Here is a 16115-nt window from a genome sequence, read left to right on the forward strand (position 1 = left end):
TATAAGAACAAATAACCCCTTTTACTGGTCAGGACGTGACAGACGTTTGTTTTTTTGCTGAGTTTAGCAAAGACAAATCATATAGAATTGGAAAACCAGACATAGCAATGATTTGCTTCCCCCATCTTTTTTGTTGCGCTTACCCAGAACTAATGACAGGCTGAACTGTGTTTCATGAGCAATCTTCTACTACTCACCTGCTTGGTTAACCGCAGTGGTGGCAACGTGAAATTTGCATAAAGTAGAGCAGAGCGCCGCTGCTACCCATTGCTCTGTGTGCTCCTGTTGAAAATGAATGGGGGGGGCGGAACTTTCTCTGGCGAATTTGGAAGTGGTAGAACGCCTACTTGACCTTGACATGCCAAGGGTTAATCCAAGACGGCTAGGTTTACGGGTTTATGCTTTTTATGTTTTAAAATGAAGGTGTCAAGTATCGCATGGTTATTATGTAAAAGAACTGAGGTGAGGAGGCATACAGTATGTAGAACCTTCACCAGTGGATCCACCACTCAACAACAACAGCTATCAAGCGTGAGGGGTAGTATTTGTAGGTATTCAACTGAATCTTCAATCAATGGTTGTACGGCCCTATTGTACAGAAACCACGGGGAGCCTTCTCAAATTGTTCAGTAAGAATGTTAGCTATGTTAAAATATTGAGTACTATGTACCATTGAGTCTGGATGTAAATGCAATGCTGCCGTGACGTACTGTCATAGTTACAGATGTATCGGAAGAGAGAATCCAGAAGACTTCAAGTGTGTCTTGTGTGTTTTACAGGTTGGAGAGCATGGAGTTTCCCTCTGTTGGTGCTAAGAGTGTCCTTGTAAAATGGTTGGCAGCCCCCGTCAATCCTTCTCACATAAACATGATCCAAGGTAAAAAGGAAAGAAAAAAACACACACTGGTGACACACACAATTACATTTGTTTAGTTCCTGTCATGAATGAACTGGATCGAGATGAAATTGATCCTAACCATAGTTGTTTTATATCCAAAGCCAATGTCCGTATTTGGTCCTGCAGGTACCCATGCCATCCTACCTGACCTTCCAGCAGTAGGAGGAAACGAGGGGGTGGCCCAGGTGATCCCAAGAGATGCTGGATTAGGTGAGTTAATACTTTAATGCTCACGAGATACTACTGAGCTGAAATATCTGTCTAGGTTTACATTCAAGCTCTTTCAATGGCCCTTCATGCCTTAGAAACCAGGGGCCTCATTTATAAACCGTGCAAATCTACTAAATAGACCCCAAAGCATGCATGCGCTAGCTTTCATGCAAAAGTTGTCATTTATAAAACCTGAACTTGACGTGAAAATGTGTTCACCTTCCCGCAAACTTTAGACCATGCGTACGGACAGTTTATAGTGTTTAAAGTACTGCGTTGCAAGCATACAAGTAGATTATAATTTTGTTCAAATGGGGGATAGGCTTATTTATAACAATAAACAGGTTAATAACAATATGCAATCATTTGCCATTAGTGAGAAGAGATAAAATATATTTGATTTCTTTGTATTTTAAAATATTTGGAAATAGGCATCTATTTCCTAGGCTATTATTTATTTAATTTCCATGATCATTGCATAATAAATTCCTCACCTTTTCTGTGATGGTTTTATAATTATGAGGTAGCATTGGCCTAAATAGTTAGCATAGGCCTACAACAAGGATACCATTCGTCTTCTCTAATTGGACCCACTTCACAGTAGTAAAATAGATAAGCTAATTTAAGTATTTTGCTCTATGCCATCCGATCCGGAGCACAGTTTATTAACAGTGGAACAGACAGTTGTACTTCTGTAGCTTACTTCTGAATACTGTAATTTCACATTTCTTGAGTAGACAATATTGCATTCATACACAATCCATTTTTCATCACCACTGCAGAATAAATTCTTCACCTTTTCTGGTCACGATGGGTTCATATTCTCGAAGTAGCCATAGCCTACAATAAATTATCATGGGCATCTCTCATTTAATTGGGCCTATTAGATAGGCTATTATTTCAAGTATTTTGCTCTATGTATCAGAAATGAAGCTGGTTTGTAACATACAGTAGAATTGAACAGGTGAACAAACAGTTGATCTTTTGCATTGATGTGTGTATGGCTACCAGCGTGAGTAAAAATGTTTCAGAATTCGGCAGAGCAGCATAGGTTCTAGAATAAGTAAATCCAAAACATTAGTCCCTATTAAATTCAGACGGTCTGTTACAGGTCCACAGGAATTTGCAATTGTTGTCTTTCATAAACCTTTTACCTGTCACGTCCTGACCAGCAGATGGACCTATTGTATTAGTTTTGGGGTCAGGACGTGGCAGTTTTGTGTGTGTGAATGTTTGTGTTGGTGATTGGGACTCCAATTGAAGGCAGGTGTGTTGAGTTGCCTTTGATTGGAAGTCCTATATAGGTGTGTGTGTTTTTCTTTGGGGTTGTGGGTAGTTGTTTTTGCACTGCGTTTGTATAGCCTGTAAAACTGTTGCTGTTGTCATCTTTATTGTTTTGTCAGTGAATACTTTACTCTTTTGAAATTAAAACCATGAGTATCCACATACCCTCTGCGCTTTGGTCTTCTCTCCATGACAACTTTTGTGACAGAACTACCCACCACCAAAGAACCAAGCAGTGGAGAAGAGGACAGAGGCAAGTGAAGGAGGAAAGTTGGAAGCAGCTCGCTCGGGAGGTGATTGATTCCTGGTCGCTGGAAATACTGGAGGAGAGGATTGACTGGACATGGGAGCAATTGCGGGTGCACTGCGACAACCTGCCTGGGAGGCAGGTAGAGCCTGAGAGGCAGCCCCAATAATTTTTTGGGGGGGGAGCACAAGGGCTGTTTGGCGGGGCGAGATGGGAGACCCAGGCCAGCTCCCCGTACCCTTTTGGAAGAAAACACACTGGACAGGTCCCGTGCTTTGGGGTAGGTGCTGTGGTGAGGCCTGGCATTTTCAGGCCGGTAAGCGCAGTACCAGCGCCCCGCATGTGCCAGGGGAGTGTGAGCATCGAGCCTGAAGGGGTGATGCCAACCCTGCGCTCAAGACCGCCAGTGCGCCTCTACGGTCCGGTGTTTCCCGCTAAACGCAATAGCATTGAGGTGCGTGTCTCCAGGCTGGCACGTCCAGTACCAGCCCCACGCATCAGGAGTCTAGTGCGTCAGCCCAGCCTCGCCAGTCAACAGTCGCCAGAGCTGCCCGCCAGTCGTAAGTCACCAGAGCTGCCCGCCAGTCGTAAGTTGCCAGAGCTGCCCGCCAGTCGTAAGTCGCCAGAGCTGCCCGCCAGTCGTAAGTCGCCAGAGCTGCCCGCCAGTCGTAAGTCGCCAGAGCTGCCCGCCAGTCGTAAGTCACCAGAGCTGCCCGCCAGTCAGGAGTCGCCAGAGCCGCCCGCCAGTCAGGAGTCGCCAGAGCCGCCCGCTAGTCAGGAGCCGCCAGAGCCGCCCGCTAGTCAGGAGCCGCCAGAGTGGCCCGTCTGCCCGGAGATGCCAGAGTGGCCCGTCTGCCCGGAGCCGCCAGAGTGGCCCATCTGCCCGGAGCCGCCAGAGTGGCCCGACTGCCCGGAGCCGCCAGAGTGGCCCGACCGCCCGGGTCTGCCAGAGTGGCCCGACCGCCCGGGTTTGCCAGAGTGGCCCGACCGCCCGGGTCTGCCAGAGTGGCCCGACCGCCCGGGTCTGCCAGAGTGGCCCGACCACCCGGGTCTGCCAGAGTGGCCCGACCGCCCGGATCTGCCAGAGGTGCCCGCCTGCTCGGATCTGCCAGGGTGTCCGCCTGTCCTCCGGCCCAGCCCGAGTGGCCCGCCTGTCCTCCGGCCCAGCCCGAGTGGTCCGCCTGTCCTCCGGCCCAGCCCGAGTGGCCCGCCTGTCCTCCGGCCCAGCCCGAGTGGTCCGCCTGTCCTCCGGCCCAGCCCGAGTGGCCCGCCTGTCCTCCGGCCCAGCCCGAGTGGCCCGCCTGTCCTCCGGCCCAGCCCGAGTGGCCCGCCTGTCCTCCGGCCCAGCCCGAGTGGTCCGCCTGTCCTCCGGCCCAGCCCGAGTGGCCCGCCTGTCCTCCGGCCCAGCCCGAGTGGCCCGCCTGTCCTCCGGCCCAGCCCGAGTGGCCCGCCTGTCCTCCGGCCCAGCCCGAGTGGCCCGCCTGTCCTCCGGCCCAGCCCGAGGGGCCCGCCTGTCCCCCGGCCCAGCCCGAGGGGCCCGCCTGTCCTCCGGCCCAGCCCGAGGGGCCCGCCTGTCCTCCGGCCCAGCCCGAGGGGCCCGCCTGTCCTCCGGCCCAGCCCGAGTGGCCCGCCTGTCCTCCGGCCCAGCCCGAGTGGCCCGCCTGTCCTCCGGCCCAGCCCGAGTGGCCCGCCTGTCCTCCGGCCCAGCCCAAGTGGCCCGCCTGTCCTCCGGCCCAGCCCGAGTGGCCCGCCTGTCCTCCGGCCCAGCCAGAGTGGCCCGCCGGTCTTCCGGTCCAGCCAGAGTGGTCCGTCTGCCAGGGTCAGCCCGAGTGGCCCGTCTGCCCGGCACAGCTATCGGCGCCACCAAAGTGGGCGACGCCCGAAGGTGGAGCGAGGTCCACGTCCTGCACCTGAGCCACCTCCAGGATAGGTGGGTTGGGGAGGGAGGGTGTAGCACAGTGCCGTCGGTGACAGCAGCCACCCTCCCTTCCTTCCCTTATTGTTTAGGGGTTATTGTTTAATGGGTTTTTGTTGGGGATTTTTTGTTGTTGGTGTTTTCTGTTGGTAGGTGCATTCCGGGGTCTGCACCTTGAGGGGGGGTACTGTCACGTCCTGACCAGCAGATGGAGCTATTTTATTCGTTTTGGGGTCAGGACGTGGCAGTTTAGTGTGTGTGAATGTTTGTGTTGGTGATTGGGACTTCCAATTGAAGGCAGGTGTGTTGAGTTGCCTTTGATTGGAAGTCCTATATAGGTGTGTGTGTTTTTCTTTGGAGTTGTGGGTAGTTGTTTTTGCATTGCGTTTGTATAGCCTGTAAAACTGTTGCTGTTGTCATCTTTATTGTTTTGTCAGTGACTTCTGTGACATTACCTGTCAGATAGCCTAGGCCTACAGTAAATGTCACTGCAAAAGTTTAACATTCTGCCATCACCTACAAAGACATTTCATCAAGTTTGCTATTGCTATTTCCTTTAGGAAAATGCATCGGCCTAATTCGAATACTTCCAAAGTGTACAGCAAATAAGGGAATAATTGTCACCATAAAAGGTGAATGATGGGCGTTTTTCACAGTTTCAGGACGCGTCTGATTTATAACGGAAACATGCGTATGTAAGGCGTGCGCCAAGTTTATAAATCTCAATATTTTGTATGTGTGCAGTCTTTACAGAAATGGCGCACGCAGATATTTAGTGTGAAATTTACGCAACGGTTATAAATGACGCCATTCGTACGCATGTTTCTCGTTATAAATCAGACCTGTCGTGAAACTGTGCACGCGTGAACGAGCATTATAACTCCGCCTGAAGAATTCCCATCATTCACCGTTTATGGTCACAATAACGCCTTTATTTGCTGTTTGGAAGTATTGGAATTAGGTCAAGATAGTATCTAAAGGAAATAGCAATGGTGAGCTTGATCAAATGTCTTTGGAGGTGTTGGCAGAATGTTTTCTTTTGCAGTGACATTTGCGGTATCTGACCGTTTCTGAAAGACAAAAACAATTGTAATTTGTTGTAGACCTGCACTCACTTTTTCCCGAACCTAAATATGCTGCACTGCCGATGACTGTTAAATTCTACTGTATGTTATCAACCGCACACCCTGTCTGATGCACAGAGCAAAAACTTGAAATTATAATAGCCTAACTAATAGTCACAATTAAATGAGAGATGTGTAGGGTAATTTGGTATATGGATACTATGGGAATATAAACTCATCATGGCCAGAAAAGGTGAGGAATTTATTCTGAAAAGGTTATGATATACATATCATGACCAGAAGTATTAGGACACCTGCTCTTCGAACATCTCATTAAAAAATGATGGGCATTAATATGGAGTTGGTCCCCCCCCTTTGCTGCTATAACAGCCTCCACATTGCTGCGGGGACTTACTTCCATTCAGCCACAAGAGCATTAGTGAGGTTGGGCACTGATGTTAGGCAATTAGACCTGGCTCAACCCCATTTAACACCTTTCATCCCAAAGGTGTTCAATGGGGCCGTTGTTGCTCCTAGACGTTTCCACTTCACAATAACAGCACTTACAGTTGACCGGGGCAGCTCTAGCAGGGCAGAAATTTGACGAACTGACTTGTTGGAAAGGTGACATCCTATGACTGTGCCACGTTGAAAGTGACTGAGCTCTTCAGTAAGGCCATTCTACTACCAATATTTGTATACGGAGATTGCATGGCTGTGTGCTAGATTTTATACACCTGTCAGCAACCGGTGTCGCTGAAATGGCCAAATCCACTAATTTGAAGGGGTGTCCACATACTTTTGTATATATAGTGTATGATTTATGTTTATATGAAATTGTCTCCTCAGTACATTTCACATCACAGTACTCAGGCGTAGCCTACAAACGTCTTTAGAAAAGGTGAACCTTCTGTTCTACCATTACAATCTGAAGCACAGTTTATCGTACTATTTACCAGTGTGTAGTGTGTCCAATTAAGTGTGTAGTGTGTCCAATTAACCCCCCCCCTTAAAAGATTTAGATGCACTATTGTAAAGTGGTTGTTCCACTGGATATTATAAGGTGAATGCACCAATTTGTAAGTCGCTCTGGATAAGAGCGTCTGCTAAATGACTAAAATGTAAATGTAAAAAATGATGGGACAAATGGTCATCTATCCTAACATGTTGTAGGCCTATAGGCTATTTTGCAAGTAGCCTATGAAACCATCGCAGTCAGAAAAGGTGAGGAATTTATTCTGCAATGATCATGAAAATGAAATAATAGGATATACAGTATATGCCTATTTCTAATTATTTTAGCATGTAAAGATATAAATTGGGTTTACGCTCTTCTCACTAACCGCAAATGATTGCATCTTGTTACTATATTTCGCTAGGCCTACCTGTTTTTTTATTACAAATAAGAGTGTCATCATATTACGCATTTGCACAAGGCTACTACTAGGCTACTCATGCCTTCTTGTAATGCAATATTTCAACCACTAGAAACTGTGCATATGCATGGTCTAAAGTTTGCAGGGGGATAGGCTCATTCTTGCGTGAAGTCCAGTTTTTATAAATGCCAACTTTTACATGAACTGGCATACTTATGTTTTGGGACATATTTTGTACCCACACAATGTTTATAAATTAGGCCCCAGGCCCTTATTCATTAGGGTGGGGTACAGAGTATTCAAATGTTTTGCAACAGAAAACAAAAACAAGTACTTGGACAAGTTTAGGTGGTCCCTCCCGTTTCAGTCCATTTTCTTCTATTTGGTGCCTAATGAATACGACCCCGTCCTTTTCTCCCTCTCTCTGAGCAGGGACGTGGAGGACAGCAGCGGTTTTAGCTGAAGACGATGTGATCTCGCTGCCCAATGACACCCCCCTGTTCTCTGCAGCCACACTGGGGGTTAACCCCTGCACTGCCTTTAGGATGCTCTCTGACTTTGAGGAGCTGAAACCAGGTGTGCTAAGTTCACCATTTCAACATGTGTAACAGCTAGCTTAGCATCTACATTTTTGCCCATTGTACCCTTATCCAATACCTTTTTAACACTACTGCGGCTAAGCCAAGCAGTGCTATATGATTCTGACCTTGTTATGCATCCACCTAAGTTGCTGGAAAGTGTTAGGTTCTAATTCTCAGAGTAAAAACTCTACGGACACTATGAAAGCTTAACCAAGTTTATTCTTCCCAGAGGGTCAATACAGCTGCATTAGACAAAAACCTTGTCACACAATCACTGATATTTAACCCTTCCTCCGAGTCTCCTCCTACACATCTGTACAAACATTGTGTCTTTCCTAAGTGCCATAAACTTTTATTTCTCCCTAATCCATGGCTCTCTCCCCTTATCAATGCCTGCCACATGTGATCGCTTTCCCTACACTCAGTACATTCCGAGCTTAATTGCCCCCATTATATACTTTCCTCCTTCAGATAGCCGAGGGGCTATTAACAACAGAGGTTAATGGTTATCTGAAGGAGGAGGAAAGTGTGGCTCAGTTGGTAGAGCATGGTGTTTGCAACGCCAGGGTTGTGGGTTCGATTCCCACTGGGGGCCAGTCCCGGAAAAAAAAAAAGAAATGTATGAAATGTATGCACTCACTACGTACTCTAAGTCACTCTGGATAAGAGTGTCTGCTAAATGACTAAAATGTAAAAAAATGTATGGCGCCCCTCATTTCTCTATTACAACTAAGGATTTAAAGTTCATAATTCCAAACCTATCAAAAGGAACATGAAAGTAAAATGTCAGAGCCAGCAAAGTAGGTTTGGGTTGGCCCAATAGTGTTAAAAGGATACAAGTTAGCTTCAGTCTTTTATACAGAACCTAACCTTCCTTCATCACAGTACACTATATAATTTTTGTATTGCACTGCTCTTTGTATGTGAGTTCATTCCAGGTGACACAGTGATCCAGAATGCAGCCAACAGTGGTGTGGATCAGGCTGTCATGCAGATTGCTGCTGTAAGGGGGATCCAAACCATCAACGTGGTCAGAGACAGGTAAATCCAAACGGACAGTTTCGTATTCATTAGGGCACGCAACTGAAAATCTTTTGCAACAGAAAACAAAAATGAGTGTTTCTTATGGGTCAAGTCCAGGTAGTCCCTCGACTCCCTCCCTGTTTCAGTCTGATTTCTTCGGTTTGATGCCGAGTGAATAGAACCAATGCATACTGCACTAAGCTACATTTCAAAAAGAGAACATCTGAATTAGTGACTGATTTAAGAATGTGACCTTTCAGCAGCTGAAGTAAAACAATTTAGGGGGAGGATTCCAGCCCTCATGATAACACTGGGTTATCAGCTGGGAATCTGATATAATGAAAACAGCACTGAGTCTTGTTCTAGAACAGGGTTGTTGTAAGTAACCCACTGTCATAATATTGCCTACTACCCTAATAGAGTGATGTCTATGTGTGAGAGAGACTGCTATAGAAACTTCCTTGGAGAGCAGTGATTATATTAAGCAAGGTTGCGTATTCAAGAAGGCCCGTGTTGAAGAACTGCATGTACTTGTGTGTCCCTTTTCACAGGCCAGACCTCACACAGCTTATTGATAGGCTGAAGGCCACGGGCGCCAGTCACGTGATCAAAGAGGAGACCCTGAGATGGGATGAAATGAAGGAACTTTTCAAGGTCTGTGGATTTCAACACTGCTCTGAAGGCTTAAATATGATCCCGTGTAGCTCAGTTGGTAGAGCATGGTGTTTGCAACGCCAGGGTTGTGGGTTCGATTCCCACGGGGGACCAGTACGGAGAAAAAAAATTATGAAATGTATGCATTCACTACTGTAAGTCGCTCTGGATAAGAGCGTCTGCTAAATGACTAAAATGTAAAAAAAAATATGATAGTGAATTTACGTCCAAGAAAATATCATTATTTCATTTCCTTATAGACCCGTCCAAGGCCTAAGCTGGCACTGAACGGAGTTAGGGGCAAGAGTGCAACGGAACTCCTCCATCACTTACAGTAAGTATTCAGGTGACTGAGCTGAACCTTCTTCGTTGCCATAGCTTGATGTTCTGAGATTCAAGGGGATTTGATATCTGATCAAGTAAATAGTCCCCCCCCCACACTTTTTCAGAGTTGGAGGGTCGATGGTGAGGTATGGAGGGATGGCCAAGGAGCCAGTCACTGTTCCTGTGGTAAGACTGCTACTTCCTGTAATACTACCCTTTTCTACCATGTTCCTCTAGGAACTATTTCAACAGACCGTTTACTCTCCCTCTCACAGACATGAGATAACTTTAGATGCTAATACCTATGGAAACCACTTGTGTGTTGTACGTACTTACAAAAAAAATGATTGTCTGTCCTCTTTCCAGAGTGCCCTGATCTTCAAAAATGTGAAAGTGCAAGGGTTCTGGGTCACCCAGTGGAAGATAACCCACTCTCGGGGTGAGCCAGGAGTATTTAGATACAATACACACACACAAAATATGTAGGAGTCTGGAGAGACAGGTCTTTGCTCTGCATTCTTCACATTCCATTATAGTGGGTCCAAGCTATGAGTGAAACACATGATACTTTTAATTTTGTCACTGAATGTCCAGTATCAAACGTTGCTTTATAACCTGTTATATGGATGAGTTTCTATAATGTCTTTATAATAAGGCTTATAGTAAACTCAGAAAAAAAGAAATGTCCCGTTTTCAGCACCCTGTCTTTCAAAGATAATTCCTAAAAATCCAAATAACTTCACAGATCTTCATTGTAAAGGGTTTAAACACTGTTTCCCATGCTTGTTCAATGAACCATAAACAATTAATGAACATGCACCTATGGAACGGTCGTTAAGACACTATAAGCTTACAGACGGTAGGCAATTAAGGTCACAGTTATGAAAACTTAGGACACTAAAGAGGCCTTACTACTGCATCTGAAAAACACCAAAAGAATGATGCCCAGGGTCCCAGCTCATCTGCATGAACGTGCCTTAGGCATGCTGCAAGGAGGCATGAGGATTGCAGATGTTGCCATTGCAATAAATTGCAATGTCCGTACTGTGAGACGCCTAAGACAGGACGGACAGCTGATCGTCCTCGCAGTGGCAGACCATGTGTAACAATAACTGCACAGGATCGGTACATCCAAACATTACACCTGCGGGACAGGTACAGGATGCAACAACAACTGCCCGAGTTACACCAGGAACGCACAATCCCTCCATCAGTGCTCAGACTGTCTGCAATAGACTGAGAGAGGCTGGACTGAGGGCTTGTAAGCCTGTTGTAAGGCAGGTCCTTACCAGACATCACCGGCAACAGCGTTGCCTATGGGCACAAACCCACCGTCGCTGGACCAGGCAGGACTGGCAAAACGTGCTCTTCACTGACAAGTCACGGTTTTGTCTCACCAGGGGTGCTGGTCGGATTCACGTTTATCGTTGAAGGAATGAGCATTACACCGAGGCCTGTACTCTGGAGCGGGATCGATTTGGAGGTGGAGGGTCCGTCATGGTCTAGGGCGGTGTGTCACAGCATGATCGGACTGAGCTTGTTGTCATTGCAGGCGATCTCAACGCTGTGTGTTACAGGGAAGACATCCTTTTCCCTCATGTGGTACTCTTCCTGCAGGCTCATCCTGACATGACCCTCCAGCATGACAATGCCACCAGCCATACTGCTCGTTCTGTGCATGATTTCCTGCAGGACATGAATGTCAGTGTTCTGCCATGGCCAGCGAAGAGCCCGGATCTCAATCCTATTGAGCACGTCTGGGACCTGGCTAGGGCCATTCCCCCCAGAAATGTCCGGGAACTTGCAGGTGCTTTGGTGGAAGAGTGGGGTAACATCTCACAGCAACAACTAGCAAATCTGGTGCAGTCCATGAGGAGGAGATGAACTGCAGTACTTATTGCAGCTGGTGGCCACACCAGATACTCACTGTTACTTTTGATTTTGACCCACCCCCCCCTGCCTTTGTTCAGGGACACATTATTCAATTTCTGTTAGTCACATGTCTGTGGAACTTGTTCAGTTTATGTCTCAGTTGTTGAATCTTGTTATGTTCATACAAATATTTACACATGTTAAGTTTGCTGAAAATAAACACAGTTGACAGTGAAAGGACGTTTCTTTTTTTGCTGAGTTTATGTTATGTCTCTATATATCTTTCTGTCTCCCCAGATGAGGGGATCTTACGGGGACTGCTGGATGAGCTCTGCTCCCTGATCCGCCAGGGAAAACTGACCGCACCTGCCTGTTCCGAGGTAGGCCTCCAAGACTTCCGGCAAGCACTGGACACTGCCATGCAGCCGTTCACCTCAGCCAAACAGGTCCTGGTCGTGTGATCCAGCTGTTCCCAGCTGTTCTCAGGGTTTTGTTCATTAGGCACCAAACGGAAGAAAAAGGACTGAAACAGGAAGGGACTACCTGGACTTGTCTAATAAGAAACAGTGTTTTGCACTGGGTGCTAATTGAATACGACCCTGCATACAAAACGAAGTCCCGGCACGTTCAATGGGTGCAGCCCCAAGGCTGCCTCTTCATCATTGTCGGAAAAACATTGCTCAAGCACATGTATTTTCCGTAGAGACTCAAAGTCCACTATATATGTTATTAGGACCACTTTAAGTCATCTTTCCTGACAACAGTTCTTGGAAATTATTTCAGAATGGTCATCGATTCCTTGACAACTTATGTATTGTCTACATGTTTATTTCTCCTGCATGGTAACATTGTTATATCCTGGTCCCAGATCGGTTTGTGCCGTCTTAGCAACTCCTATGGTTATTACTATGCAAGACGGCACAAACAGATCTGGGACCAGGCTAATGTGGTTATGCAACAGATGGTGTTCTGGTAAAACACTAATAAACATTTGGGAAAGATTAAGCTATTTTATAGAGTTCCAAATACTTGTTGTATGGACACGAGCAAATACGATCATGACGCGTATTAGACAGGTTTATTACTTTAAAAACAATACTGCAGGGTCCAACTAGAGCTGTTACACTGACCATGTTACCGCCATCGGCAGTCACGAGTCATGACTGCAGTCAAGTTCCACATGATCAAATTCCAGACGATTCCGCAGGTGAAGAAGCCGGAAGTGGAGGTCTTGGGCTGGCGTGGTTACGAGTGGTCTGCGCTTGTGAGGCCGGTTGGACACACAGCCAAATTCTCTTAAATGACATTGGAGGTGGCTTATTGTAGAGAAATGAACATGACTTTTTCAGGCAATAGCTCCAGTTGACATTCCTGCAGTCAGCATGCCAATTGCACACTCCCTCAACACTTGAGATATCTTTGGCATTGTGTTGTGACAACTGCATATTTTAGAGTGGCCAAATATTGGCCCCAGCACAAGGTGCACCTGTGTAATGATCACGCTGTTTAATCAGCTTCTTGATATGCCACATCTGTCAGGTGGATGGATTATCTTGGCAAAGGAGAAAGGCTCACTAACATTTGCGAGAAATAAGCTTTTTGTGCATATGGAACATTTCTGGGATCTTTCATTTGAGCAAATTAAACATGGGACTAACACTTCGCACATTGCCTTTTATATTTTTGTTCAGTGTAAATCAAATCTAATTTAACACATTATTTAGTATATGTAAAGACAACATTAAATTAAGAATAGTCTGATGGGTGACAATTTTAGCTTATCACTTGTGAATGATTTATTATCAATTGTGAATGATGCCCAGCATGTGCAGTAAGGCAAGAAACAGCACGCCTTTTTTTTGCGACTTTTTTTAAAAACATCGTCGCACACCTCATGTATCCTAGCTCATAGGCCTATGCGTTTTTACAAGGTTTGTATCACAACTAAAGTGGCCAAATAACCTCTTAATATTAAGCACATTAATTTGCTTTACAACCGGTGTAGAGCCAAACTGGCAAGCATACGTAGGTGGCGTGTGAGTTTAAAGTTTAGGGAAGATCATTTTCACCATTAAAAATGCACCTATATAATTAAGCATTACACACAATTGCATTTGCGGTCATTTTTGAGAACAGTGTTTTCCCGCTGATTGATTGCATTTAGGAACATTTGCGCTTACAGCCTACTGCCATGTGCGTATTGCTGCGCATATAATGTCAAGAAATAGCCTAATAGTTTATCAACATTTTAAGCTAAACGTTCTAACCTGTTGCATAAGCCTCATTGCTTTCAAATGTTTTTTTGATGTGAGGGGTTGTATTAATTTGGGCTCTATTGCATCCCACAACTGTAGGCTATGTTTGTAATATTTATTTATTGCGCAGAAGTACAAGTTGACCAATAGAATAGGTCAACTTTTGTACTATGGGGGATAGTAGACTGACATGCAGTGCATTTGGGAGGAGTATTCAGACCCCTTGACTTTTTCCACATTTTGTTACGTTACAGCCTTGTTTCCCCTCATCAATTTACCCGCTACCCCATAATGACAAAGCAAAAACGGGTTTTTAGAAAAAACAGATCTGACATTTACATAAGTATTCAGACCCTTTACTCAGTACTTTGTTGAAGCACCTTTGGAAGCGATTACGGCCTCGATTCTTCTTAGGTATGACGCTAAGCTTGGCACACCTGTATTTGGGAAGTTTATCCCATTTTTCTCTGCAGATCCTCTCAAGCTCTGTTCGGTTGGATGGGGAGTGTTGCTGCACAGCTATTTTCAGGTCTCTCCAGAGATATTCGATCAGGTTCAAGTCCGGGCTCTGGCTGGGACACTCAAGGACATCCAAAGACTTGTCCCGAAGCCCCTCTTGTGTTGTCTTGGCTGTGTGCTTAGGGTCGTGGTCCTGTTGGAAGGTTAACCTTCGCGCCAGTTTGAGGTCCTGAGTGCTCTGGAGCAGGTTTTCATCAAGGATCTCTCTGTACTTTGCTCTGTTCCTTTTTCCCTCGATCCTGACTAGTCTCCCAGTCCCTACCGCTGAAAACATCCCCACAGCATGATGCTGCCACCACCATGCTTCATCATAGGGATGGTGGCATTTAGGCCAAAGAGTTCAATCTTGGTTTCATCAGACCAGAGAATCTTGTTTCTTATGGTCTGAGAGTCTTTAGGTGCCTTTTACTGAGGAGTGGCTTCTTTCTGGCCACTCTCCCATAAAGGTCTGATTGGTGGAGTGCTGCAGAGATGGGAGAACCTTCCAGAAGGACAAACATCTCCACAGAGGAACTCTTGAGCTCTGTCAGTTACCATAGGGTTCTTGGTCACCTCCCTGACAAAGGCCCTTCTCCTCCGATTGCTCAGTTTGGCCGGGCGGCCAGCTCTAAGAATAGTCTTGGTGGTTCCAAACTTCTTACATTTATGAATGATGGATGCCACTGGGTTTTTGGGGACCTTCAATGCTGCAGACATTTTTTGATACCCTTCCCCAGATCTGTGCCTCGACACAATCCTGTCTCGGAGCTCTATGGACAATTCCTTCGACTTCATGGCTTGGTTTTTGCTCTGATATGCACTGTCAACTGTGGGACTTTTATATAGACAGGTGTGTGCCTTTCCAAATCATGTCAAATCAATTGAATTTACCACAGGTTGACTCCAATCAAGTTGTAGAAACATATGAAGGATGATCAATGGAAACAGGATGCATCTGAGCTCAATTTCGAGTCTCACAGCAAAGGGTCTGAATACTTACAGTACCAGTCAAAAGTTTGGACACACCGACTCATTCAAGGGTTTTTCTTTATTTTACTATTGGAGGTCAAATAACACATATGGAATCATGTAGTAACCAAAAAAGTGTTAAACAAATCAAAATATTTTTCATATTTGAGATTCTTCAAAGTCTCCACCCTTTGCTTTGAGGACAGCTTTGCACACTATTGGCATTCTCTCAACCAGCTTCACCTGGAATGGTTTTCAACAGTCTTGAAGGAGATCCCACATATGCTGCGCACTTGTTGGCTACTTTTCCTTCACTCTGTGGTCCGACTCATCCCAAACCATCTCAATTGGGTTAAAGTCGGGTGATTGTGGAGGCCAGGTCATCTGATGCCGTACTGCATCACTCTTCTTCTTGGTCAAATAGCCCTTACACAGCCTGGATGTGAGTTGGGCCTTTGTCCTGTTTAAAAACAAATGATAGTCCCTCTTAGCGCAAACCAGATGGGATGGCGTATCGCTGCAGAATGCTGTGGTAGCCATGCTGGTTAAGTGTAAATAAATCACAGTGTCACCAGCAAAGCACCATCACACCACCTCCATGCTTCGCGGTGGGAACCATACATGTGGATATCTGTTCACCTACTCTACGTCTCAAAGACACGGCAGTTGGAACCAAAAATCTCAAATTTGGACTCATCAGAACAAAGGACAGATTTCCACCGGTGTAATGTCCATTGCTCGTGCTTTTTGGCCCAAGCAAGTCTCTTCTTCTTATTGGTGTCCTTTAGTAGTGGTTTCTTTGCAGCAATTCGACCATGAAGGCCTGGTTCACGCAGTCTCCTCTGAACAGTTGGTGTTGAGTTGTGTCGGTTACTCTGTGAAGCAATTATTTGGGCTGCAATTTATGAGGCTGGTAACTCTAATGAACTTATCCTCTGCAACAGA

At 45.9% G+C, this 16115-nt stretch overlaps 1 protein-coding gene across 1 annotated transcript; it reads left to right on the top strand.

Moving 5' to 3' along the window:
* The first annotated feature begins 867 nt into the window (after window positions 1–867).
* On the top strand, window positions 868–12885 carry LOC106581738 (enoyl-[acyl-carrier-protein] reductase, mitochondrial-like). The gene is made up of 9 exons (XM_045713255.1): window positions 868–877; window positions 1025–1108; window positions 7427–7598; window positions 8461–8616; window positions 9150–9252; window positions 9513–9586; window positions 9702–9762; window positions 9943–10015; window positions 11746–12885. The coding sequence occupies exons 1-9, from the start codon at window positions 868–870 to the stop codon at window positions 11907–11909; spliced, it is 897 nt and encodes a 298-aa protein (XP_045569211.1). The 3' UTR covers window positions 11910–12885.
* Window positions 12886–16115: the final 3230 nt, after the last annotated feature.

This window comes from Salmo salar, chromosome ssa02 (assembly GCF_905237065.1).
Source record: "Salmo salar chromosome ssa02, Ssal_v3.1, whole genome shotgun sequence".
Lineage (NCBI taxonomy): Eukaryota > Metazoa > Chordata > Actinopteri > Salmoniformes > Salmonidae > Salmo > Salmo salar.

What these genes read in the sequence shown, in the direction of transcription:
- LOC106581738 (XM_045713255.1), top strand. An exon ending in CCCAAGAGATGCTGGATTAG is followed by an intron (nt 1,109 to 7,426) that starts GTGAGTTAATAC and finishes CTCTCTGAGCAG; the next exon opens with GGACGTGGAGGACAGCAGCG. An exon ending in AGCCAGTCACTGTTCCTGTG is followed by an intron (nt 9,763 to 9,942) that starts GTAAGACTGCTA and finishes TCCTCTTTCCAG; the next exon opens with AGTGCCCTGATCTTCAAAAA.